This window comes from Alexandromys fortis, unplaced genomic scaffold (assembly GCF_014885135.2).
Source record: "Alexandromys fortis isolate MF-2015 unplaced genomic scaffold, M_Fortis_MF-2015_v1.1 scaffold_199, whole genome shotgun sequence".
NCBI classification, from domain to species: Eukaryota; Metazoa; Chordata; class Mammalia; order Rodentia; family Cricetidae; genus Alexandromys; species Alexandromys fortis.
The window spans coordinates 2,264,652-2,292,511 of NW_026068074.1; the positions used below are offsets into that span (position 1 = coordinate 2,264,652).

General features: G+C 41.6%; 1 protein-coding gene across 2 annotated transcripts in view; it reads right to left on the reverse strand.

The window, feature by feature from the left end:
• Xpo6 (exportin 6) overlaps positions 1-27,860 on the reverse strand; it is a 108,460-nt gene that overhangs the window by 52,174 nt on the left and 28,426 nt on the right. For both annotated transcript variants that reach the window (XM_050121563.1, XM_050121562.1), the window contains exons 2-6: positions 18,232-18,322; positions 14,337-14,449; positions 13,417-13,614; positions 5,683-5,842; positions 2,814-2,891 (exon numbers count right to left, since the gene is read on the reverse strand). In XM_050121563.1, the coding sequence (XP_049977520.1) occupies positions 2,814-2,891; positions 5,683-5,842; positions 13,417-13,614; positions 14,337-14,449; positions 18,232-18,322 (640 nt within the window). The remainder of the gene's footprint in view (positions 1-2,813; positions 2,892-5,682; positions 5,843-13,416; positions 13,615-14,336; positions 14,450-18,231; positions 18,323-27,860) is intronic.

A 27,860-nucleotide genomic window follows, 5' to 3' on the forward strand; every position in this document is an offset into this window, starting at 1 on the left:
TGCAATGAATTCTCCTTTCCCCACAAAAACATTTTAGTCACTATAAAAGAGAAACCTAAAACCAATATGCTCTATATTCAATACCAACTACAGATAATACCGAACACCAAAAACATATATACTAAAAAAAAGATTGCCCAAGTGAGTTACAGACTTAAACCAAAGACAAAGCTTCATAAGAAAAATAAGACATGAGAACCTGACCATGGTGAAAGAGAGGAACGATTTATTCAAACAACCAAAACACAAACCTTGACAAAAATACGGATGAGTTTAGAAACAAATAATTGCCAAATAATAGTTTCTCACTGATGAAAAGGACTGTAACCAGGAAAACAGCAATAAGATAGCCACAATCCCTAACACTAAAAATTCAAATGTGAAAAACAACTATTGCCCACCACTAGTCATATCCAGATATACAAATAGGTCAGTGGTGGTTATGAAGAAAGTTTTCTAAAGAAATGCAGGTCAGCTGGCTGAAGAAGATATGTTAGAAATGCAATCTAACAAGTGACAAAAAAAACAGGACTGTTGACAAAGATCACACAGACAAGAGAAGCACCAAGAACGCTCACATGGCTCTGCCACAGATCAAGCATTCTGAACCCTGTTACCACTGCTTCTGACAAATGACTGCTCTGTTCCTAGAATACTCCAAAGCAACCCTCCTACAGATCTAGGAGACAAATAGAGGCTCTTGTATAGGGGCAGCTGGAGGCAATCTAGGTTCCTTAGTGAAGTCAAAAGATCATCAGGACACTGAGGACATATGTCTCCTGCAGCAAGCAGAGGTTTCTGTCTAAAGGCACAGGTCACACAACAGGAGAGAAAGTAAAAAAACAAGGGTTGAATGAAAGGCTAGCATCAGAACACAACACTACCACATTATTTAAACAGTGAAAAATATATGGATATCAATCAGTTTTTTTGAAAAAGGCCATACATTATATACATTTCTGTCTGTTATGGGAAAGAGTGAATGGGAGAATAGGTTTGAAAGAGAATTAAAGAAAAAACACACACACAAAAGATGAAGTGGGCATGCAATGGCTCAGAAAGTAAATGTTCTTTCTGCCAAGTCTGACAATCTAAATATAATACCTAGAATCTACATGGTGAAAGGACAGAACCAACAAAACTGTCCTCTGGATGATCAGAGAGAAGAGACATACAGACAGAGACTCAAAGACAGAGACAGAGGGAATAAGAGAAGAGAAGAGAAGAGGAGGAGAAAGAATAAAGAAGAGGAGGTAAAGGTTATGCAAACGGCTTAGTGAGTAAAAGCATTTGCCATGGAACCCTAACAACCTAAGTTTAACCCCAGAGCCCATATAAAATGCCAAATGCACTGTACACAGCTCTAATTCCAGCACTCCTATGGCAAGAACAGAATCTGAGACAGGAGAAATCATCTAGAAGCTCAGGGGCCAGCCAGACTAGAATACGCAGCACAGACACAGAAATAAGAGAGACCCTGTCTCAGGCAAGGGGGGAATAAAAACAGATTCTTCTTGACAAGTTGTCCTCTGACCTCCACATGTACAGCCTGGTACACATGCACCCATGAACGAGAACACATACATACCAAGGTGACTCAGTGCTACGAACTGCACAAGTTCATTACCTATACTGATAGCTTAAACTTTTAAATTCAAGTATTGCGACAAAATTTCAGTTCTCTTTACATCTGCAAAATTTTTAAATCATTCAAATACTGCAAAATGTATACCTACTGAGCCACCAGAAATACCTACAAGAAGACAGCTTTGTCACTAAACACAAAGTTCACACATTACTGAAGGCTTAAAATAGGTTCAAAAATTCCATTACTAAGTAGTATGAAAAATAACATGATTTTTTATCTGAGTACAAGCGATTGAATAAGTAGTATTCTGTGAGCAGCCCTCAACCCAAACCCATGGGGTGGTTCTCAGTTCTGTGGGACTTCTGCAAGAATCCCAAGTTCATATCAACAAGCTGCATGAATAGCCAAGGCTTAGAGGTTTGATTTCAACAGTCCACTTCCGCAAGGGTGTGAGGAAATGCAAAAACATTTCTCATTATCACATCAGCTTTTACAGGAGAGGAAGGTATGTGCTTACTCCAGGCTGTGCTCTACAGGAAAGCTTACCTGGCTCTGGTGTAAGCAGAAGCACTTACACACCATTTAAAGACTTCACTGACTTACTCTTACAAGCGCATTATTTACATGAACAATGTAAATTCAGCACTAACTACTGCACATTGGTCCCCAGTTTGCCCTGGAAATAATGACTTTTGTCCCATCAACAGGGAGAATAGCTTTCCTTTCCTACAGATTGCAGCTCTGTAGAACAAAGCAGACCCCTGAAATCCCTAGCTTATGAAATGAAACAGCCAGGGAACCTGAAGAAAAAAAACAAAAATATCACAAAGAAGAAAGAACAGCAATTATTAAACTGGCAGGAGGCAGGTGCTTGTCTCAAGCCTAACAAGTTGGGTTTGATCCCCAGCTTCTGAAAGTGGCCTATACACGGGCAGTGTGTACAACAAAAACAGGTGTAAAAAGTTTCAATAATAAATTGGCAGAACAGAGATGGATGGCACAAGATCAAAGGTGCCGTCTTCATGACAAACAAGCAAGAAGCAAAATGTGATATTCAAAATACTGTATTAGAAAATACATGTACTCAGAAGAAAACAGTAGAAAGCCAGCTTCTTAGAAAACATGGGCAGAAAGACCAGAACAGATTAGGGAGAATAAACACCTGAATCCTATGCAGATTAGCTATTGCTATTCCCAGGTGAGACCCTAACCATACAAAGCATACCACTTTCTCCTGAAGTCGGGGATGGTGGTGGGGTGGCAGCAGTAACACTGTGTTTGTCCCATACAGTTTCCAAGATACCTAACAAGAAAGGAGAAACAATGAGAGATACTAAGTTCAACATACAAAAACCAAAACAAAAATCTCCCACTATCATTCATCCAACATCAGTACTCACATACCCCCCCCTTCCTCTCTGTATATCTACTTCCAGCTAATGGCTGTGCCTCCCTAATCCACGTCTAGCTATCTCTTTTCATTCATTTATGTATACAGTGTGCATGTTCACATGCACATATGTGGGCATGTGCATGGAAGGCTCAGGGTTGACGTGGACAATCTTCCTCAATTGCTCTTCCATTTTATTCTTTTGAGGCAGGGCCTCTTTCCGAGTATCACCAGCCAGCTTGCTCTGGAAGTTGAGGAAATTACAGGTGGGGTGTCACATCCACCCGATATTTGAGTGGGTTCTGGAGATGTGAGCTCTGGTCCCCTTGTTTGTACAGCAAGTGCTCTAACTACTGAGCCCTGTTCCCAGCTATATTTTGCAGATTTCTGTCCCAGTGCAGGATTTCTACTGCTTCATCTGAATTTTGCTGTGTGGCTTCTCCCCACTGCTTCCTCCAACCTTGCTCTTTGTCAAAGCCACATGACGACCACATCTACTAAGGGTCTCTTATCCTCCTGGACATTCCAGTGTTCTGGGACACTGCCCAAACCCTTCTCTGACATGTGGTGTCGTTCGTTCTCAGCTTTCCTCTGGTTCTGAGTCTGTCTCCATCATTACAGCCACCCTCTGTGCATCCATCATTTAGATCTTTTATCTTTCCTCTAGTTCCCGTTCTTCTCCGGCCTCTCTCTCTGCTCGAGAAACTCTCTACTGCTGTGGCTTTGCTTCAATCAAATGTCTCCCAGCCCAAAACTAATTTCAACTCTACCCATGAGCTCTATTGCTACATGGCAGGCATTCAGAAAGCAGGTAAGGTATCCGGTCACAGATTTAGGATAGCCAAATGCTTCCTGGGTGGTAACACTTGCATACCCCAAACTCAGTTCTTTACCCCTACAAATCTACCACTGATCCCCATACATTCCTTACGGGTAAGCAGCAGAGTCACAGAACTTGGCACCTGCCTCTATACCTCCCTTCCCAGGCTCACCTGATCCAGTCTTCCAGTACTGACCCATCCATCTGCTGTGCCTTCAATATACACCATCCTCCTTCCCCACCTTCCTTCTGCTCCCCTCTCTCAGCCTTCCCTCTACCAACTGCTGTGTCTGTCCCTCCCAGCTCTACTCAGCTGTTCCAGGCAGCCTCCACACATTACATCAACTACAACTCTTAAACATTGCTTTCTAACTGTTCACTTGCGTCTCCCACTAGGGTGCAGATTCTCAGAAGCCAGGACTTGTTTTGGTCCTCCGTGTACCCTGACAGAGCCCAGCACACAACATCACCACAGAAGCTCATAAAAATACTCCCCAAGGCCAGGTGTGGTGGCTCATGCCTTTAACCACAGCACTTCGGGGATAAAGGCAGGTAGATCTCTTCGAGTTTGAAGCTAGCCTTATCTATATATAAGTGAAATCCATACCAGTCAGAGCTACATAGTGAGATCCTGTCTAAAAGCAAACAAACAAAAAATCTGCCTCCAAATATTTATTGCTATAGCATGGATAAACCTAAAGAACCTGTTAAGTAAAGAAAACCACACACAAAAGGTCATAGTGATATGGTGATATGATATAAGATAATAACTTTATGAAAGGTTCAAAACAGACACATCCCTATGCACCAAAGTTAGATGAATAATTGCCAGGGACTGGAGGAGAGAATGGTGACCTCTTATGGACTCAGGGTTGCTTTCTGGGCTAATGAAAAATGTTCTGGAATAAAGGCAATGGCTGCAAGACTTTCAAAAAAACATAAGCCCCTAAACTGCCACAGTTTAAAGTGGACATGTGCATGTGTCTTACAACTGTTCTTGGACTGTTTCGTATCTGTAGGCATAGAACGCAGGGCAGGTGCATAAGTCATAGTCCCAACTAAAACAAATGCCCAGTTGATAGCAGTTAAGTTTGCTTTGAATGAATACATTCTGAGGATTGAATTTCTATTTGGGATCCAGGGAAAGGATGAGGCGGGGGGAATAGTAAGCACACAAGTTCACCATCATTAATCATTCTTTCAATCAATTTTAAAGTACCCACCAGATGAGAACCAATAAAACAGACATACAAAAGAAAAAAAGAAAAAAACACCTTGAATATCCAAATAGAAAAGACACAAGATGAAACTGCGCCTTCACACTACAGACTCAAGCAGCAGTGACTTCTGGGCACCCCAAAGGTCTAGTGGCCAGCAGTCTATAAGTTGTGTAAGTGCCAAGAGCAAGGCACCCCTGTCTCTGGGGATGTTCTTGCTAACCTTCCTGCCTCACTGTGTGACAGGCTTCCTCTCCTTTCCCCCCACACACTGTCATGGGACTCTGATCAGATAGCTGGGATGCCACATACATTTATAGCCTAGGGCACAAGGGCCAACATCGCACCTTGTCTCATTTCTCCACAGAGAATTTTTTTTAATCTTGCTACTCCTATCTCTCCTAATCTTAAATTCAAATTATTTGAAATAAAGAGCTTGCTACCTACCTACTTAAATTACACTACCAGCATGTGAATCACATTCCTACAACCTGGCCTATATATATACCTCATTAGTCACATAGTGAGGACCAATTAAGAAAAGACTAAAAGAAAATTAAGCTACAAATCCCCTGTGAGATCTTAGCTTGTACCAGACTATAGAAGGCCTTGGCTCTGCACACCTGCAGCCAACCTGTCTCCAGGCACCACCATGGCACTCACTCACCTGTCAAGAGCCCAAGTACTGTCTGCACCTGGTCCAGCAGCAACTTCCGCAACTCCTCCTTCCGAGCCACACTGAGGTCCTCACGAGGACAAGCTAGCTCTTCCGAAGTTGTCTTCAACATGATCAGCCCAAGGGGGGTTGTCACAGGGGACTGGATCAACTGACAAGAAAAAGCAAATTTAAAGCAACATAGAACTAAGAAGCTACACAGAGGATTAGTAAAATTCAACTGAGAGGTGCTGAACCTCCTCCTATGAACAGACTACCTCAAGCAACACTTCTGAAAAAGAATTTAGAAGATCATTTATGCAGCTTTGCTTTACCAACCATTCAAATTTTATTCTCATGTTAAGGCAAAATTCTACCAGAAGAAACTTAAAGAGGAGCTGGAAACAATCCTCTCCAATATAGACAGGACAATTTTTATTCAAGTCCCAATTCCCAACCAAGGTTTGCTTATTTGCATAATAACCAAGAGATACAGAGATATCCATATACTGAATGACAGACAATTCTATCATGGACAGAAAAATTCCTATCATCTGGTAGGTTTGCTGTAGTTTCTCCATGTTTAGAGACATTTAAGACATATAAAAACTTAACAGTGTCACAACTGCCTGTAGTATTCAGTGTGTTAAGATGTGGTACAAGTCTGTAGCCAAGGATCAACAACAGGCTATAACATACAGCCTAGGTATAGAGCAGGTTCTGCCGACCATGCAGTAAGTGCAAGTGTATCACATGCTAGTGATACAAATATTTTGCATACCAGTGATAAACAGTATACATCAATTTGTGTATCTTTTTAACATTCAAGTTAAATCAACTTTATCATTTCTGACCTTAGCATATTTCAAGAAAGTTTAAAATTAAACACGTGGTGAAGCTAGGTATGGCATCACACACTTGGAATCCCTGCAGTCAGAGGAGACCAAAGCAAACAAATCAAGGGTTTAAGGCAAGAGACAGCAGGGTGACTCTGCAGGCAAAGGTGCTTCCAAGCCTGGTAGAAACAGAACTGACTCATTTAAGGTTCCCTCCGACCTCTACATACATGTTAGTCATCATTCCCTTGACAAAAAAAGATAAATATCATTAAAAAAAAAAAAGAGTTTAAGAGCAGCATGGACTCATAGTGGTCTCAAAAGTTTAAATGAAAAAGGAAAAGAAAACAAACATGCGGCAGAGCACACACAGCCAAGACATCAAACAACTGTCATGATCGTTGAGTTTTTAACACAGGTCTCACTACGTAGCCCCGACTGCCCTAGAACTTGTGGTCATCCTCCTGCTTCAGTTTCTCAGATGCTGAGATTACAGGCATGCCTGGCTACAGTTAAGAGTTTTGCAAATACCCATGTAATAAATTCAGTAACTATTTCTGTCTCCTGGGATACTGTCTTCCAGAAGATGGGAAGATACACTTTCAAAGCCTGATGTTACTTATAGTGCCCTACTTATTTTCACAAGACTCAAAACAGTACCACAAAAGTGAGTTGTTACTTTTATTACGAAGACCGACAATATTTGCTATAATTAAAAAGCAAACAACTTCCAGAGTCACTTTAAATTAAGCTCATCCCTGACTGTTTTACTTATACGCATAAAGTTTCTAAGCTTTAGAAAAAGAGACACTTAGGAATTGCATCAAGACAAACCAGACACTCTTCATTTCAACCAACCTGAGGCATACCACCTTTCCCATCAGACTACAGAAACTGTCTATCCAACCAGAAAGAGGAAAAAAAAAATCTGAGGAATAACAAGATGGCTGGGGGGGGGGGGGGCGCACTTGCTGCACAAGACTGATAAACTTTGACATAGCCAAAGTTTAAAATCCAATGGAAAGAGAAAGTTGTAAAGGAAATTCAAGGGCAAGTCCACTGTGCTCAGAAGCAGCTCAAGAAAGCCAACCAACAGTTGCCTTTAATCTTAGCAATCTAGAGACAGAGGCAGGGATTTAGGAGACTTTCCAAGAGCCAATCAGAAAAGGCAAAGGAGAGAAAGGGGAAGAAGGAAGGGGAGAGGTGTTCCCTATAAAAACCAGCTATCCTGAATGCTAAAACTTCCTACCTCCACATTCTCTCTATTTTTTATACAAAATTCAACTATTTCTAACACAATGTCTGCCTCAGTATAATTTTTGGTGTTAATAAAGTAGAAAAGACCCTCATAAGTCTGTGTGAAGATTTCTGGGTTCTCAACCTTATTCTGAGACTTTCCTTTTTCCTTTTCCTCTTTTGTCTCTATTTTGAACTAAGAACTTACATTTTTTTTTAGGAGGGGATAGTTTAATTTTGTGTATATTAGTGTTTTACCTGTGAATAATGTCTGAGTACCATCTGGGAGCATAGTGCCCTCTCAGATCACAACAGGAAATCAAGTCCCCTGGAACTGCAGTTTACAGATGGTTGTAAGCCATCACATGGATGCTGAGTTCTCTGTAAGAACTCTTATCCACTGGCCACCGCTCTCCAGCTCCTAAGTACTTAACCTTTCAGCTGAGAATATTCTACTTGGCAAGGTTTACTTTCAAGATTTGTGTTGTGTGTGTTTGTGTGTGTGTGTGTGCGCACACACACACACACACACACACACACATGTACTTATGTGAATTTATGTGTACCACAAGTGACCAAGTGCCTGCTGCAGAGTCCATCATCGCCCCAGAAACCATGAGAAATCAAATGGAAATACTGGGAACTGAATGAACTGTGTACTACTGTAATAATAAGCACTTTGACTGCCATGCCTTTCTCCAGCTCAGATGTTCACTTTCCTTCAGCTATGAAATGCCTCTATGCAACTCATGCATGTGGGACACCCTACTGCTGGAACAATGGTCTGTATTCTATCAATCATATTTTAAATAAACGCTGATTGGCCAGTAACCAGATAGGAAGTAGAGGCAAGTGACAAGAACAGGAGAATTCTGGGAAGAAGGAAGTCCTTCTGCAGTCCTGGCCCAGCCACAGAAGAAGCAAGATGTGACTGCCACGCTGAAAAAGGTACTGAACCATGTGGCTAGCATAGATAAGAATAATGGGCTAATGTAAGTTATAAGAGTTAATAAGAAGCCTGAGATACTGGGCCAATCAGTTTATAATTAGACCTCTGTATGATTTCTTTGGGAACAGAAACCCTACAATATGGAAAAAAATCGATCTTGCTCTCTTTATTCAGAGAGAAGAAAAGTCAGGTAAGAAATCAAGTGATATCATATACTGCCTTCTGGAGACCCCTTCCCCAGCCCTCCACGCCAATGTCACCTAACTGGCACTGTAACTATCTTCGAAAGGCCATTCCATCTTTTTCTCTCTTCTCTCTCTCTCTCTTTCTTTCGGTTTTTCAAGACAGGGTTTCACTGTAGTTTTAGAGCCTGTCCTGGAACTAGCTCTTGTAGACCAGGCTGGCCTCTAACTCACAGAAATCTGCCTGCCTCTNTCTCTGTAGCTTTGGAGCCTGTCCTGGAACTAGCTCTTGTAGACCAGGCTGTCCTTGAATGCACAGAGATCTGCCTCCTGGGAGCTGGGATTAAAGGCGTGTGGCACCTCTGGCCAGCTCATTCCATCTTTCTATCAGGCCAGCTGTGCTGTTTTGCAGAAAGAAGGGGGAAGCAAAAGAGAGAGAGAGAAAAGAAATCAAATGGAAAAAAAAAAGCAACCACTAGGCATGATAGCACATGCCTGTAATGTTAGCACTCAGGAAGTAGAGGTAGCAGTAAGATCATGAATTGGAGGGCATCCTGAACTACACAGCAAGATCCTGCCTGCCTCCCCAAAAGAACAGGAGATATAGCTCAATGGTAAAGGGTTTGATAGTAGGTAGGAAGGTAGGTAGAAGGAAGACACTCTTCCTGACTTTTTTTCTTGGGGCGGGGCGGGGGTAGGGTAGGAGGGCTAGAGACTAAATACACAGGACCTGAAGCATAACAAAGACAAAGTCCCTTTTGTGATCCCAGCACTTAGGAGGCAGATAGGCAGACCTCTGTGAATTTAAGGCAGTGGTTCTCAACCTGTGGGTCATGACCAAAACCATTGGAAAGCACCAATATTCACAATTCATAACAGTAGCAAAATTATAGTTATAAGTAGTAATGAAAATAATTCAATGGTTTGGGATCACTACATCATGAGGATCTATATTAAAGGGTCGTAGCATTAGGAAGATTGAGAACCACTGGTTTAAGGACAAATGGTCTGCATAGAGAATTACAGGCCAACCATCGTCACAGTCAGACCCTGTCTCAAATAAACAAAAATAAAGAAGTAATCATTTTTGCTTTCTCTCTCTGACTGTGCTATACTCAGCTCTGGTTCTCTCCCTAGCTGCAGGAGGAAGAAAGAATGAGGGAGCTGGCAAGAGGACAGAACAGGGAGAAGAACACTTGGCCTATACAATTCAGACAAGGACAGAGCCTAGTCTAGGCTAGTCTACTCTACTCTGCTCCAAATCTTATATGATTACATCTGATGGAAATGGTTACCCTGTGTGTGAAATTAACCTGTGCTGATCCCAAAGACTGAGGTGGATGAGTTGGTTCCAAAGTCTCAGACCTCTATATCACACTACCCCCACCTTGCTCTTTTTCATTATCTGATATCTCTTTGAGCTTATGTGGCTATGCTATCAGTTGCCCTACTGAATGGTGAATAAGCTTAGCTGTGAGCAGCCCACCTTGGGACACTTCTCCCTCACCAGCAGAAGCAGCTCAAGCAGGAGGAGATAAGGCTTCTGTCTTGGCAAAGAGAGCCCTCAGGCCAGAAGTATAATGACGATTCCACCACTGCTCCATCCAGGACTGGCCCAATCTTCTCAAGAAGTACTCAGAAGCATTTTTACCTGGTTCCTTTTGTTGTTGGCATTATAGTCCTTGTGGCTAAACCTTAGCCCTAAGGCATGAGCAAAGTTTGGGAAGGACACTCCATCTAGAGCATCACCCAAATCCCCAGTACTGGAAACACTTCTCAGCTGCCTTTCTACTGCTTTCCCCGGTGCCTTTACTGTCAAGCAAATGGATCTTAAGGAACAGATCACTCACCAACTGGCCACCACCATCTTAGCCTCTCCTGGTCTGTCAATTTTGTCTGAGTGGGGAATCTTATCACACTTTCTGATTATCTGCTAGCATTTGCCAAGATGTTTTAACTACATGGCATGGAAAACCACCTACCTCATCTTTGCCACTGTTTTCATCATCACCTGGCTGGTTTCCTTGCCCTTCTGGCTTCTGAACCTTGGCATACTCAATGAAACATGCTCTTTCTCACCTTTTTTGCTATTAGTATCACAGTGAGGATGACAAAGGCTGTGCTCCTGGGCCTCCTTCATTCTACACATAGCCCACAAATTCCTAATGAGAAAGCTGGTAGAAGATGAAAAGCTCAGCGGAAGACGAGAAGGATGCAGCTGAGACAGAACCAAAGAGCAGATCCTACCAATGGCCACCAATCCTCAATAAAAATTGTAAGAGTGCCAGAGAGGTGGCTCAGCAATTAAGAATATATATTGCAGGTTTAGAGAAATGGCTCCACGCTTAAGAATACTCACTATTCACGCAATTGACCCAGTTCAATTCCCAGCACCCATATCAGGTGGCTCCTAACTACCTGTAACACCAGCTCCAAAGGATGTGACAACACCCAAGGGCATCTGCATGCACACAGTGATATAGACCCAAACAGGTACATACACACATACACCAATAAAAATAACAAATAAGTTTTAAAAGAGTGCACATTGCTCTTCCAGACGACCTGAGTTCAATTGCCAGCACCCACAACACTGGCTCACAATCCCCTGTAATTCCAGCTCCACAGAATCCAAGGGCCTCTAAAGGGCAGGGCGTGTGTGTGTGTGTGTGTGTGTGTGTGTGTGTGTGTGTGTGTTTGTACACACAAAAAAAATCTTTTTAAAAATCATAAGAATAATAAGAATGACTGGACCACTACCCTAGCTGCCCCCACATTAATATATTGGGTGAAAATGCTAACCAGCCTCTACCAGGCTCTGAAGAGAAGAGAGAAAGGGACAGACACACTCTTGTCTTCTCTCCTTACTTCATCATCCAGGGGCCTTTAAGCCAGACTCTAGGTAGCCTAAGGAGCAGAGAAGAGGCTGGTTAAACCCTGTGCTGCAACAGTGATCCTGCTCCTGCTGCTCTCAAGCTCCCTGTCTATTGCTATTGAGACCTTTCTCGCCTCTGAGGGCTTAAGAATTTGGGGCTAGTTGTTTGCCTTGACCCCTGACCTCTAGCCAGGGTTGATCTTGGGCCTCATTCTGCCAAAGCTAACCCAAGGTTCCACCTTCCTATGCCCCCTAGCTTGGCTTACAAACCAAAGCTGAACTGACTTTAACTTCTTCCTTCCTGAGGCTCAAAGAATGGGTGTGTGACCCTCCCCCCTCCTCTACAGAAAGGGCACTTCCTGTAGACTGCTCAGCTATCTCTATAGCTGCAGCTGCTTTCTCTGGCCTCTTCTTTCCTGTCAGCTACTCTAGCTGGTTTACAGTAGAATGCAACCGCTTCTATTTTGTTCTTGTCAAACATTTGGAGTTTCCGTTTCCAAGACACAACTGCAAGTAGTACCTGATACTTTGGTGAGGAACCATTTCAGAGCAAATTTTACTGTTAATGGTTTTGGGGCATTTTTGTTTTCTTATTTATTTGTTTTTCCAGGAAGTTTCCATTGATGTTTGTTTGTTTGTTTTTTAGTTAAAATATAATCAAGATTAAAACATGAGAATGTTGTCAGATAACTAAGAACTGAAAAGGAGCCAGGTGAGGTGGCAGGCTCCTTTGAGTCCAGCACTAGGGAAGCAGAGGCAGAGACAGGTAGATCTCTGTGACTTCCAGGCTAAACAGCCCCGTGGTGATATTCTGTCTCAAAGAGCAAGAACAAGAGAGCAACACAGGATCAATTGAATAAACTAAGAAACTAAGGTGATCTTTAATTATTGCCCTCCACACACAATCCTTTACTTAAAAGAACTCAAAATGTGTAATTTTTCATCTTCATTGCTCTTGTATCCAGAAAGGCTATTAATTAAATATATAATTAAAACTCTAAACACAGTTCAGCTTCTGTGTTTTATTTTAATGCAGCTTTTGCACCTGACATAGCAGACAAGCACCTCTGGTTTCTAGTGAGCCTGAGAAGGTTCAATGGTTTTCACTACACGCCCCATCAGGGAAGAGGTACCCAGCCACCCTTCCAGTGCTGCTTGACAAGACCCTATCTCAAAAGCTACAACACTAAAGGAAAAGAAGAACAGAAACTACTTTTCCTCAGGTCCAAAGAAAGAACTACGGAAGCATGGCGAGACCCTGCCCACGCCTACTCCTCTCCCCACAGCTCCCTAGACTGTGTGACACAGCTCAGCAGCACAATGATCCTCCTAAGAATGCTTAGTTGCTGCTTGAGATTATTTCCTGACTCAATTCTGAAACCACTGGAACCCTCCCTTCACCTCAACACTCAGGGTATCTATCAGGAGCTATGCTTTCAAAGGCTTGCTGAGCAGAAGGTCACAGGAGCTAACAAAGCAGCCAGGCTTACTCTTCTTCCTTCTCCTCACTATGCAAAGGTACAAGAGCATAAAGGAAGCCAAAGTACTAATCCAGCCCACAGCATTTACTCCTGCAGTCCCAACAACTAACTATAAACTCAAGTCAAGGAGTATAATCACTTCTACAAACAAACAATTTATAAGATAGTTCCCCAGGTAGATCCTTACCTGTAAAATGTTAGTGAAGAAGTCATGGTAGAACATGGGCCAATCTTGGCGTCCAATATCAACAATAACTTTGCAGAGTTTGTTCCGTATAAAGTAAGGTAAGGTTTTATGGTGAGCCAAGAGAAGTTTGGGCAAGCAGCTACGGATTTCCATCTTATCCTGAGATGGGACCCCAAGCCACATTTTATTGATCAGATTCTGGAAAAAAAAAAAATACATACCCTTTAATGAGCTGTAAACAAAACAACTGGTTTTTATTCTATAGTTAGCTATAATCTCTCTCTCTCTCTCTCTCTCTCTCTCTCTCTCTCTCTCTCTCTCTAACACACACACACACACACACATTCTCTAATAGTTTAGGGCAAATATAAGTGAACAAGCCATATATGACAGCACACACGTGTAATCCAATCACCTGGGAAACTGAGGCAGCAGGGTGGTGAGTTTGAAGCCAGCCTGAGGTACAGAACCAAGATGCTACTCTCTACTATAAAAAGAGGTAAGGCATTCACTTGTGTGAATGTAGCAGAGAGGATAGTGGGAAAGAGTTTGATGTGAGCTTACACAGGAGACAAAGTTTAGACGAGAGCTAGCATGAATCTGTCTGTGGTTGGAAGATGATGGCAGGACAACCACTCTCCGTATAGAATATTTAGTTAGCTTTGTCTTTCAAATGATAAAAGTAAAAGGTTAAGTCACCAACATGACCTAACAGTGCCAGAGAGCCAACCACCTACCAGATCCTTTTGGAGTTGTGGACAAAAAGGTGTCCCAGACAGTAGGCAACTAGACAGAGGTGCCAATGTGGGTGGGTCAAGCTACTGTTTCCCACTCATCTGTGCATTAAAGGGAAAGACTGGTGTCCATGGTGTACAATTTCACTGCAGTTTTCAGGAATATGAAATGACCCAACAACTTACCTCAAAAACCGTTAAGCTGTACATCATTACATAGTCGTTCCTTGTGCTGGACAGGAAATACAAGCAAAATCTCCAGGCTCCTACTTGCTGGGCAAAGTTATTAAGAAGCTCTTCTGGAAAAGTTAAATAGTAACAAAACAACTATAAAAATACATGAAATTGATACAAGCCCAGGCTGCCATCATTTTGCAAACATACCTACCTCCCCATATAATGCAAATGGTGTTTAAAAAAAAAAAAGCACAAATTGCGGCTAAATGGATTATACAATTAGTACACTTGACTCTGGAGGGATCATCAACACAGGCAGTGCACCCTGACATCTCAAGGCCACTGACTTTTCTAAAGATATTTTTTGAGAACAGAGCCTTATTGCTCAAGCTCTTATTTAAGCTATATATGGGACAGCAATACTATCTAAAATGTAAATGACACCAACCAGTCCCTACAAGCATAAGCCATACACACCACAATGTTCTACCAGTCTTAAGTGACATTCATACTGCTTGCACTCATACGACATGAAGGCTAGAGAATCGGGAAGAGAAAACTAACATTCCCAGCAGCCATGTAGTGGATTACAATTGTCTGCAATTCCAGTTCCAGGTAACTGGACGCCTTTCTCTGGTCTCTGTAGGTACCAGGCATGAAAGTGTACACAGACATACATAAAAGCAAAACACCCATACACATAAAATAAAAATATATCAAATATATTTTAAAATATAATGAGATAGATAATAAGATTTAAAAATAATAAAATATAGCTGGGTGGCGGTGGTGCACACCTTTAATCCCAGCACTCAGAAGGCAGAGGCAGAGCCAGGCGGTGGTGGCGCAAGCCTTTAATCCCAGCACTCAGGAGGCAGAGGCAGGCGGATCTCTGGGAGTTTGAGGCCAGCCTGATCTACAAGAGCTAGTTCCGGGATGGGCACCAAAGCGACAGAGAAACCCTGTCTCGAAAAACCAAAATAAATAAATAAATAAATAAATAGATAGATAAGATAGATGGATGGATGGATGGATAGATAGATAGATAGATAGATAGATAGATAGATAGATAGATAGATAGATAGATAAATAAAGGCAGAGGCAGGCAAATCTCTGTGAGTTCGAGGCCAGCCTGGTCTACAAAGTGAGTTCCAGGTCAGCCAGAGCTGTTACAGAGAAATCCTGTCTTGAAAAAAACAAAATGATGATGATGATGATAACACAAAATATGCAAATAAGTAAAAAACCAAAAGTAAGAACCCTAAAAGTTGCCAGTACATTCAGTCAACTAAAAATGGCTCTTCTCCTCTCAGACTACAGACAGCATAAGCCAAAAGCCACAATTAGCAAGCATTAATTGTCTAGCTACCCACTATTATGTTGCTTATAAACCAACCTTGATCCATGTGCTAGCCATGGACCTCTGCCAGCAAGGCTGGCTTGTGCACGGTCACCATGAAGACACGTCATGCCTGTCTTGTAAACCTAACTAAGTGCAACAAGGCAGCCTCACTAGCCATTCTACAGAATGGCTACAGAAATGGTTCAGCATTGTCTGCTCTTGGTGAAGACCTGGGTTCAACCCCAAGCACTCATATGACAGCTCATAACTTTCTACAACTCCAGTTCCAGGGATCCCACACCCACATCTAACCTCCTCCACGCACATAGTACACAGACATACATGCAAGTAAAACACTCATATACGTAAAATAAAAATAATTTTCTTAAGTCTTAAAAATTCTGTGAAAAGGCTGGATGATGGTGGTGCACACCTTTAATCCCAGCACTTGGGAGGCAGAGGCAGGTAGATCTTAGTGAGTTTGAGGCCAGCCTGGTCTACAAAGCGAGATCCAGTACAGACTGGACTGTTACATAAAGAAACCCTGTCTCAAGAAAAAAAAAATCTGTGAAAGATGATGGTGTGTCTTGATAATTGAACAAAATTTTTTATGTAACCCAGAGATACAAGCAAACCAGATAATGTGAGTTATAGCTGGGAATGGCATGCTGGGCTCAAGTCAGCTGATCCCTAAGCTGGTCCCAGCAAGCCACTGCTCTACATACTGCCCATTCCTCCACTGGTGAAACACAGCTGGCCTCATGCGTCCCCACCATCTACTCTCTATTAATCTCTCGAGCACTGTAACTTGCCTGGCAGGCAGGTAAGGTAGGTAGGTAAAAGGTAAGATATGGCTTCCTTCTGTTCCCTTATCTCAATAGGCAAAGTTTTTAGTTTCTCCCGAGGCAACAGAAAAATAACAAACAAACAAAAAATTCCAGCCATGCACTCAAATTAAGCCACAACAAAGACCAGGTACAAAGAGAGGCAAAAGACCCACCAACTGATAGAGAGCAGTTCCAATTAGCCAGCATTTCAACTGAACATCTGCAGTATGAGCTGTTTTATGGACTCTTTGTGTTGCTAATGATGAAGTCCATGCTAGGAAAGTGTTCTTTGACTGAGCTATACCCCCATTCCGCATAAAAGCTTGATTCAGATATGAATACCTTATACAAGATTCCACTTTCAACCCACGAATGCACAAATGTTAGCAATATTTGATGAGCAAATCAAATATTCAAAGAAAAATCAAAGGCATTTCTATTGCAGTGACAAGAGTTTAAAGAAATCAGAGTGGACAATTATAGAAGATTAACATAAAGAAAGATCTACCATTTTGGCAAAAAAAATATGTCTAGTATTTTCACTATAAATATAAGGTACACTAGACCCATAAAACTAACGAGGAGATAACACTGGGTCAGGAGGATAATCAGTATAGAGAACCAGAGTAGCAAGCAAGGTAAGTCTCCTAGGCAGGCTCTGCTCATCTCCTGAACTCAGCAACCGTCAGTGGTCCTTCATCTATTCTACTACTCTACAACGTACTCCCTCAGAAAAGAAAGGTATGAAGGGTGCAGGCTATTGGGAGTACCAGTTATCAGATGACATGATGCTTCAAGGAGGCTAGTAAAAACTGGCTATAGCCAAAGATGTCCTAGCTATCCGGAAAAGTCTCAACCCCAGACGGACTTTGGGTGGCACTCAGACTAGGCCAGGAGATTTAACTGGCTAACATGAGTCAAGCCAATGGAGACATAAATGGCCTTTAGGGTTCTGAGCCAGAGGAAAACCTTATGGAAAGGGAAGTAACAAGTACAGTTACAGAGTACAGAGTAGTTCTCTCTCTCTCTCACAGAGTAGTTCTCTCTCTCTCTCTCTCTCTCTCTCTCACACACACACACACACACACACACACAAAAGCACCTTTCATTCAAATTCAGGGTTAAGAGAGGATCCAAAAGAGAACAGACTGCTTGAGCAGCACAGTGGATCATGTCCCTGAGGCAGGACATGACACTTAAATAAATTATCTTCTTCCTAGTATGTTTGATTAACATAATTGTGTTAATGAACACAAAAGTCAAACGTGGGTTCTCAAATATGCTGAGGCCCCGAGACAGCAAATGATTACACCTACATGTTCTCTCTGTGGCAGAACCTTTATTCATGAAAACTGAAGAATGAGAAAACATTCTTCAGCGATGAAAAGGAAGAAAAGGCTAGAAGTCTCCAGTGGAAGACCAGGTAAGGAATTAAAAAAAAAAAAAAAAAAAAAAAACTCTGCCTCAGGCTCATCCTGACACATTTTAAATTGTTCTTGTTTTGAAATTAATGGTTGTGGGCTTCTTTCAACAACACTGCTGAGATCAGAAACAAAACAGAGGCTTTCCCACTTGACTGAAAGAAAGAAAACCAATCACTGTGCCCTCGCAGCTAGGTCTGCAGGCCCTACCTGCCACCAACCAGCAAAACCAGAGCAAAGCCAAGACTTCAAGGGGCACATGCAGGTTTGATCAGACAAGGGTATCAATTCCTTCTTCCCCAAATTTCACTTACCTATCTCGCGTTTTCTTTCATTGGTTGTACAATCATGGAAAAATTCTGTCATCAGACTTTCCAGTGCCCTGAGGGAGGCTTCTTCAGATGCCTAACAAAAGAATTTGAGAAAACATCAATAAACGGCTTCTCCTTCTTGGTTCCTTCCAGGTACCATCCCCAAGAAGAGTAATTAACTTTCCAAAACACCTTGGATCAACTTTCTTCAAATGCACAATGCAAGCCAGAAAAACAAAAGAATTTTCCATCTGGTTTAAAATCCAGTTTGGTTATCTTCTACAAATGCATGCCATGTGATTTTAATTATTTATGCTATGGAGAAAAACAATTCAAAATACAACTGTAGAAAGATGTTGAAAGCAAATTAACGGTCTGGTCCTGCCTGAATAGGCAGAACAAACAGATTCTGAGAGGCTTGCAGACCCTCCACACATAATCTGGGCTCCCGCCTGATTAATTAGCCAAATTAATCCAGAGAAACGCAAGCCACATGAACTCTTGGGGTTTCTGAAGATGCTTCAGAAGTCCTGCATGCAGTCAGCTTTCAGTCTTACATAAACAGCCAATAAAGATGAATGTGCAGTTGAGAACAAAGCTTGCCAGGCCCTTCAAGGTCAACCTCCACTGATCAGCAAAGAACAAACTAAACAGGGATGCCCAAAGTAAGAGTAAGGCCATTGATTAAAGTCTTTAATCCCAGCAGGCAGAAGCAGGCTGATCTCTTTTTGAGGCCTGCCTAGTCTACAGAGCAAGTTCCAGAACAGCCAGGGATAACCCTGGCTGAAACCCTGTCTAAAAGGCGGGGGGTGGGGGGGGGGGGTGGGGGGGGGTGGTGAACCTCTGAGTACTAATGGGTTCCCTCTTGCACATGGATCTCCCACCTCCACTTCCGTTTCACTCGGCAGGAAAACAGCTGCCTGAGCAATGAGCCTGAGTCTAAACTCACACAAAGTCAAGTGCTGCATGCCCATGGGGAGGCTGAAGCAGGAAGATGACTGTAGACCAACCCTGACTATACACCCAGTCTCATAAAAAGTTTTAAGTAATAATAGTAACAAAAACCACTCCATAAAGCCTGTGAGCAAAAAGGTGAGTATCTGCAGACAAATCTGAACCATCATTGGCATTATCTATCTGGAAACTCCTGTTATTTTAGTAAGTTCTTAATTCCTTTCCTATATGCCTCCCTTTCCCAAACCTCCTCCTTTATCCCAAGACTATTAGGACAACAGGATTGCATTTAAACATGCCTGTGTTTAACTGTGAGAGGTCTGCAGACCTCCAGCCAGTCCATTACTTCTGTGGAGACTGAGGAACTTCAATCATCTTCCTTAAGTCAGTTTACAAACATAGCCCCACGTACAACAGCAACACTGGCCATGCACAGGCAGTGACAAGCATGGCTGTGCCTCTCATACTGTTGGCACAGTAGACTACTGGAACTGGGGGTTTCTTACCACACCTGGTACTGCAGCCACTTTCAAAATAACCACTCAGAGGCTTAATATTAATTACATACTGTTTGGTCTATTAGCTCAGGCCTATTATTAACTAGCGCTTACAACCTAAATTAACCCATTTCTATTAGTTTATATTTTACCACGAGGCTTATGGTTTGTTACCTCACATCTTGTTGCTGGCATCTCCCTTGATTCTGCCTCTTTTCTCCTATTTGTTCTGCTTGGATTTCCCACCTAGCTATATTCTGCCCTGTTAGAGGTCAAAGCAGCTTTATTCATCAACCAATAAAAACAGCACATATTCACAGTGTACAGAAGGATATCCCACACCAGGCTGATTGTAAGATGACAGATGAACTGGGCTGCTGAGTGATAAATTCTTCCCTAATAGTATTAGCACTTGTAACTCAAAGAAACATTCTTGTCTGAATTTTATGGCTTGCAAGCCAACCTGTTCTATAAAAATTACCTATATGCCAGGTGAACGGTACACATCCAGCTATTTGACAGGCTAAGGCAGGAGTGATCTTTGAGCCCAGTAGTTTGAGATTGTATGGACACTGTCTTGGTCTGTTTCATTAATCAAGTTTGGTATGTCATTGCATTTGAGAGAGGGAAGTGTTTCTATTTAAAATTTAAACTATAACCATGCCTTGGTAAAAGTCATCACCCACACTACTCTAGAGGCTAAAATAGGAGGATGGGAAGTTCAAGGCTAACCTAGGCAACCTTGTGAGACCCTATCTCAAAATGGAGTAAAGGCTAGGGGTACACCTCAGTTGGTAGAGTGGTTGCCTAGCATGCATGAATCCCTGGATTTGATATCCAACACCCCTCCCCACGACACAGTAGTATATGCCTATAATCCCAACCATTAGAGAGATGAAGGAAGAAGAAAATCCAAAGTCATCCTCAGCTACAAAGTTTGAAGTCTGGGGGGCTGGAGAGATGGCTCAATGGTTAAAAACACATATTGCTCATGCAGAGGACCCAAGTTAAGCTCCCAGCACCCATGTTGGGTGACTCACAACTATATATAACTACTATAACTACAGTGGCACAGGGATCTGACCTCTCTGATCTCCTCAGGCACCTGTACATACTGTACACATCATACACACACACACAAAATGAAGAATGAAAAAAAATTACATCTTTGAAGCCAGCCTAGGCAATATGAGACATCTTAAAACAAACAATACAAAAAATAAAAACAAAACAATAAATAAAAGTAGAAGACAGTTAGGGTGTCTAGACATGGTGATGCACACCTTTAATTCCAGTACTCATGAGGCTGAGAGGTTGAGACCAGCCTGGACAGTCATGCTAATAATGGCACAAGGTACAGGGTGAGCAGGGGGGGGGGGGTAGGAAGGAATAAAGCTCAGCATGGAAAAAAAATAAAATTTAAAGGTTGTAGGAACACTTAGAGAAAAAAAAATTAAATTAGAATGTATTAAAGTAATTCAATGCCCAAAAAATAAGTATCGCGTGTGTCTGTGGGTGTGTGTGCACACACATGCACATAAACACATATACAAGATACAAGACATGAAAGCAAAAAGGGGATCATGAGAAGGGAAGATGAGAGCTCAGGGGAAAGAGAAGTGGGTCCTAGAGAAACCCCCTTCAAAGCACCCAAGCATAGCACAACATGTTGCCATGCTGACATCTAAACCATCATTGGCAGCCTCTCCCAAGAACCTACTGGTCTCCAACCCAGCACACTCCACCCTAACCCAAGAAGCTAAGGTGTAAATCAAGACGCTCTAGCAACTACAAAGACATGTGGCTGTTCCAGGAGACAGTGCTAGAACCAGCCGAGCACATCCACAGGCACTTCCCAACAAGCACAAATCTAGGCTGTTTACATTCTGATCACTTCAATAACCCCAACACTAATGCTGGAATGTTTCATAGGACACTGCAAGTGTCAAAGAAGATGATATATGTACAAGCACTAGATAACTAGAAGAATTATATACCCAGCAAAGATGGCTACCCTGATTTTTACTTTGTCTTTGGTATCAAACAAAAACAGGCAGGAACATTTCAAAACACAAGTCGACAGACCTCTGAAACTATACTCATATATACTTTCGGCTTCTCAGACAAGAGTCCAAAATCAAACTGTGTTCATTTACAGTGGATAAAATGGAGTCCCAGGCTTCACCTGAGTAAACATTCAGAACAGTAGAAGACAAACAGGATATGTTCAGACCTGCAAATGGTTAAAGGATACTGCAGATCCTTCAACCCCCTTAGCAGGAAGGCCACTGGAACCTTTACCAGCTGGTTGAAGCAAGTGGCAAGGCCAGATCCAGACTGGTGGGTTAAGGACCTAACAACAGTGAGAAAGTACTAACACACCACACAACACTATACTTTCAAGTAATGAGAGACAAAGAACATACATGACTCTAAGGTGGAACAGGTCAATATCTCAAGATTCAGAAGATCAATCTGCTAGCTTCACATCTTATGCCAAGATTTCTGCTTCATGTCTTAAAGACTAATTTAAAACTAAGTGAGGGGCTCTCCTGATGACTTCGTGGTTAAAGGACCTTTCCACCAAGTCTGCCAATCTGAGTTCAACCCCTGGAACCCATGCAACAGAAAGAGAGAACAGATTCCCAAAAGATGTCATGTGGTGTCTATGTACATGTGCACCTGAATAAATACACAAATAAATGTATTTAAAATAAACTCAATTTTAAATGTATTAAAAGTAAATTAAAAAAATCATTGAGACACATTGACATAAATGCAAAAAAAAAAAAAAACCCAGATGGATCAGAAAAACCCTTAAATTTAAGCCACAAAATGTGAAAAGTCAAGTAATAAAGCTTCCAGAGGAAAATGCCTATATAACCGAGGTTATAGTTTCTTCCTACTGTTGGGGACACATAAAGCACTAAACACAAAGAAATGGAATGACCACCCTGACTGCTCATCCGATGGCACAAGAAAGCTGCAGAATGGAGAAGACACTTGTTACCAACAGAATTCACAGGAGAGTATAAAGAAACTTAACAAAGAAAAGACAAGAACCTTTGGACAAAGTTACTTATAAAAGAAAGACCTAGCCAGGCGATGGTGGCGCACGCCTTTAATCCCAGCACTCGGGAGGCAGAGGCAGGCGGATCGAGACCAGCCTGGTCTACAAGAGCTAGTTCCAGGACAGGAACCAAAGCCACAGAGAAACCCTGTCTCGAAAAACCAAAAAAAAAAAAAAAAAAAAAGACCTAAATAAGTATTCACCTCCTCAAAGAGAACAAACTTAAAATATGAGAGGCAGTTACACAGCCATCAGAATAGCTAAGTCAGAAAGAGTCAGTGAGCTGGAGAGATGGCTCAGTAATTAAGAGCACTGGCTGTTCAGTTCTAGCACCCACATGGCAGCTCACAACCATCTGTAACTCCAGTCTCAGGAGATCCGATGCCTTCTTCTGGCCCTTTCAGGCACCAGACATGCACATGGTGCACAGACATGCAGACAGGCTAAACATCCACACACAGAAAAACTGACAGACCAAGTGTTAGCTAAGAAACTGAGATATGCAGATACCGCTCACAGGAACATAGACAGGTGTCACCATTTGAGAAAATTTTGTCTTATGGCCACATTTAACCAGTGGAAATCTATGCATGTATACCAAATAAAATGCACACACATACTCACAGAGCCACTACAGAGAATTTAAAAAATAAAAAATAAAAAGAACTCAAATGTCTATCACCAATGGAATGAGTGAGTTGTGGTTTGTTTATTCAACAGAATATTGCAATACAAAATGAATGAACCAATCTGACAGCAACAGTGAAGAATCTCAAATACAACAAATCAAAGATGTCAAAACAAACCCTTTCATTATTTGTTTATACACACACACACACACACACACACACACCATCCCAACCCAGGCAGGGTTTCTCTGTGTGGCCTTGGCTGACCTGAAACTCTAGTAGACCAGGCTGACCTCAGACTCAGAGATCCACCTGCCTCTGCCTCCCAAGTGCTGGAACTAAAAATATATCAAAATTTTTAAACAAACAAAACTAAGTTATGCTGTTATAATCAGAGCAGTGGGTACTTCAGGAAAGAGGGATTACCTTGGCACTCCAAGAATATTCTACTCTTGGCTTAGGTGTTACACACTGTGACCGCTATTATTACTTGTCGGTAAGTATATGTTCTGCACACTGTACTTGGAGCTTCCAAACTGCATCTTCAAGTTTAGACCATGAGTTGTAAATTGCATTTTCATCTGTTAGTACAACTACTCACTACAGTATAGAGAGAGACCTGTAGTCAGTCTGAACCCCTTGGATTGTGAGGTACACTGTTACCTATATGTTCAGAACAGCCACCACAACAATATGGCTGCTTCATTTGCCTATGTCATCAAGAGGTCATCCGGTTCATCTCACAGAAAAAGGAACACACACTTAAAACCTTTGAGCAAAATGGGATGATGAATTATGGCTGCCTTAGAATCCTCTAAGACAAACCTACATTCTGTGCTGCAGAATTGATAGCATGTACAAAGCTGCCTGCCTGGATTTCCACTGTTGTCTATTTCTGCTTCTGGATAAGCAGCAGTTAGTTCAAAGACCTGTGCTTCTGACTCACTTATTAAAGAACCACAAAGCCAGTCAAGGCTCAGAATCACCTCATCAAAGAAAACTTGAAAAGAAGAGAAAGGTCACAGAATTTTCTGATATTGTCTATGGCTCCACTGGGCCTGCAGATTCGTTTCACATGACTTTCTTTCTCTGTGTGAAGACTTTCCTCACCACAATTTCTACCACTCTCTAATTTAGCTGGTCGGTCACCTTGATACCTACTTTCCCAACTCTGAGCCAATCTGTTCTTCCTAAACAAATAAATTCCCCTAAAGGCAGACTTCTCAACCCCAGCTCCTCTTAACTCTAGCTTTACAGAGCCTTTAAGTCTAAGCTGACTTGAGAAATTGAGTTGTTAATTTGGCAAATGAGCTTGATACTCCTGGGATGTGAAGATAAATAAGAGTTCCTGACTTAAAAAGAACCAGAAGCAGCCTAGGGTGGAGAGAATAGAGCTAGGAATGAAATGTGGAGTCTGATGGTTGCCATCCTACAGCAGTGGTCATACATGAGCATATAGGAACTTGTGCACAGGCCCTGCAGGGAGAAAGGGAAAGAAGTGAAAGCCCTCCAGTTCAAGACTCCCCCAGAGAAAGCCATCCTGGTATCTGAATTCTCATGGACTCATGGGGACTGCTGTGGAAGAGAAGTTACAGCTCCGCCTTCATGAAATTTCTCACAAAGATTATAGGCTGGACTCCTCCATTTCCCTTTTTACATCTTTTGTCTTTGATGGATCTAAGAAAGACAGGTATATAGAACAGAGAAAAGTAAAAGCCCAGAGGCTAAAAGGTAAATGGATTATTTAAGATAAGCTTACTAGCAAAAAAAAAAAAAAAAAAAAAAAAAAAAAAGTGGGGGGGAGGCGGTGGTGACCACCTTTAATCCCAGCACTCGAGAGTCAGAGGCAGGCAGATCTCTGTGAGTTTGAGACCAGCCTGGTCTACAAGAGATAGTCTCAGGACAAGTTCCAAAGCTACAGAGAAACACTGTCTCACAAAACGAAAGAAAAAAAGAAGAAAAAAGATAAGCTGGCTAGAAACAAGCTAAGCTAAAATTGGACATAAGTAATAATAAGTCTCTTGTGTATTTATTTGGAAGCTGGGTGGCAGGTCCATAAAGAGTTAAAAATAAAAAACAAACTACATTTTGGCATTCCAATGTGAGGCTCGAATTTCCACAGGGCCTGCCTGAGAAAGCTTAAAATAACAAACAAGCAGACAGGGCTCCTTTAAGAAGTTCTGCCATACATCAGAGCACTTAAACAGCCTTTTTCACGCTAAGTAGAAATAAAGAACTAAGTAAAAAAACAACTATTACAGTGCAAGGCACTGGCATTCCCAAGTTGGAGAATTGGGTGCAGTTCCTGGTCAAACACACCTCCCGACCTAGCCTGCGAACTTTAGGCTTGGCTCTCAGAACCCCAGAAGTGGGCATGTGGTCAGAAAAGGATAGAGATATACAGTAAAGTATGTTCACCTGGGAAAAAAACCCTCTAAACAGGTTCCAGTATGCTTTACAATGTGCATAGGTTTAAGAAATAAAAGAGGAAGGATATAGATAGACATAGAAAACCATAAATAGTTTAAAAATAATAGTCTTTTTAAAGAGAAAGTAAAAGTAATACAAAAGAAAAAAAGCGCTTTCTCTCAAACACTGCTTCAGACAAGTCCAAGCTCAAGCTTGAATAAAGGCTCTTTGCTTTTACATATGAAAAAAAAAAGAAAAGAAGAAAAAAAGTCAGGTAATGATTAAAAATACACAGGGAGTCTGGATCCTGTATAGTGTTATGTTAATTTTAAACTCTTTGATTGCTGATAAGCAAACAGCAGCTGCTAAAAGGCCTGGGATCGAAAGGACTGCTGAAATAAGCCAGCCTGGATATCTGAAAAATGCCTTAACTTTAAAATGGAACTCAAAAAAAAAAAAAAAATGCATTGCTTCAGAGAAGAGGTTTTGCTTTTATTTCCATAGAAAACGAGAGGGGTTGTGGATTTATTCAGGGTTGACATGGATCAGGGTTAATACAGAGTCCCCCCCATTAGGGAGACCTCCTGCATCTTGACAGGTGATATAAATCAATGAAGGTTACATCTGGTCTTCCCAGGACTTGGCCATGAGCTCAATTTTATCAGAGGCCCCTAAAGAGGCCTTCACCCACAGACAACAGCAAGCAGTCTGGAGACCACAACATCCGCATTCCCAAGAAGTGGGGTGGGTGGTTGTTGGTTACTTGGTGGGTTATGGATGTTTGTTATCATTTAGGGGACTACAGGAATATAGAATAAAAAGACACTATTAATCTTAGATATTTTGCACTGGCATGGATTTTGGTATTTGATACAAACTTGAAGTTATTTTTGTTATACTGAATGCTTGTTTCGACTCTCGTTTGGGGTATTGTGCTTACACAGCTCATTTAAAAATGCAATGTATAATTAAGAAATGAGGTTAATAGCTATAATAATCTAGTCTATAATAATCAAACTTGTAGTCATTAGGTACATTTTCAAGGTATATTTTAGAGAGATGATTTTTTTAAACACTTCAAAGACCTACAGCATGAAAGATGTTTAATAACCTAAGGTTTTTCATGACAATGAGACACATCTGCTCCTGGCAGCACCAATTTACTTCGTTAAAGAATGATGGGCATCAAAGAAACTCCATATGGAGTTTGCTTTCACTGTGGTAAAGCTAGACATTTGGGCAAGAAACTGCCCTTGCCTTGACTACTGAAAGCATGCTGTACAGCCTGGACAAGTGGGACATAGGAAAACTGTTGAATTTTGCCAGCACAAGGCAGAACAGTCCTTTAAGAGTCATGCTTCAGAGAAGAGTGTGTAAGATATTCTGCAGGACACAAAGGAAAGCAACTGACAAACTTTACCAATACAAGGCAGGACACCCTTCAAATTTCTTAGTTCACTGAAAGGTTTCCCAAATAGTCTAGACCTGTAGGCCCAAAGATGGCTGCCCCAGCATTGCAGAGGTACTTTGAGTTACTGTCCGGGCAGCCAGATATCTCTGTTAAGTTATATTATATCCTTCTGAGGTCTTTAATGGAATTAAAGACTAAATTATGAGTTGTAGTTTTCCTTAGTTATGGTAGAAAGTAAATTTAGTGTAAAACTTTGGAATCACTAAGATGGTGGTGGTATTTTCTCTGAATTTGCTAAGTACAAATGGACTATATACTGGAAACGTAATTTCTTATATAACTGTTATATGCAGTTCTACTATGTTAAAGTTAAAACCTTTCATTTTTTATTTATTCAGACAAAAAGGAGGGAATGCTATGGAATATTAGTTTAAGATGTGTTATGTTCTTTTATGCTGCATTTGTTTAACTCTGTGAAGTTGTGTTACTTTGTCTCCCTAAAAGACCTGACTGGTTTAATAAACAGCTGAACGGCCAATAGCCAGGCAGGAGAGGGATAGGCAGGGCTGCCAGGCAAAGAGAATTAAATAGAAAGAATAGGAGAAGAGAATAGGAGAGAATAGGAGAGGGGAGAAGAGGGGAGGGGAGAAGAGGGGAGGGGA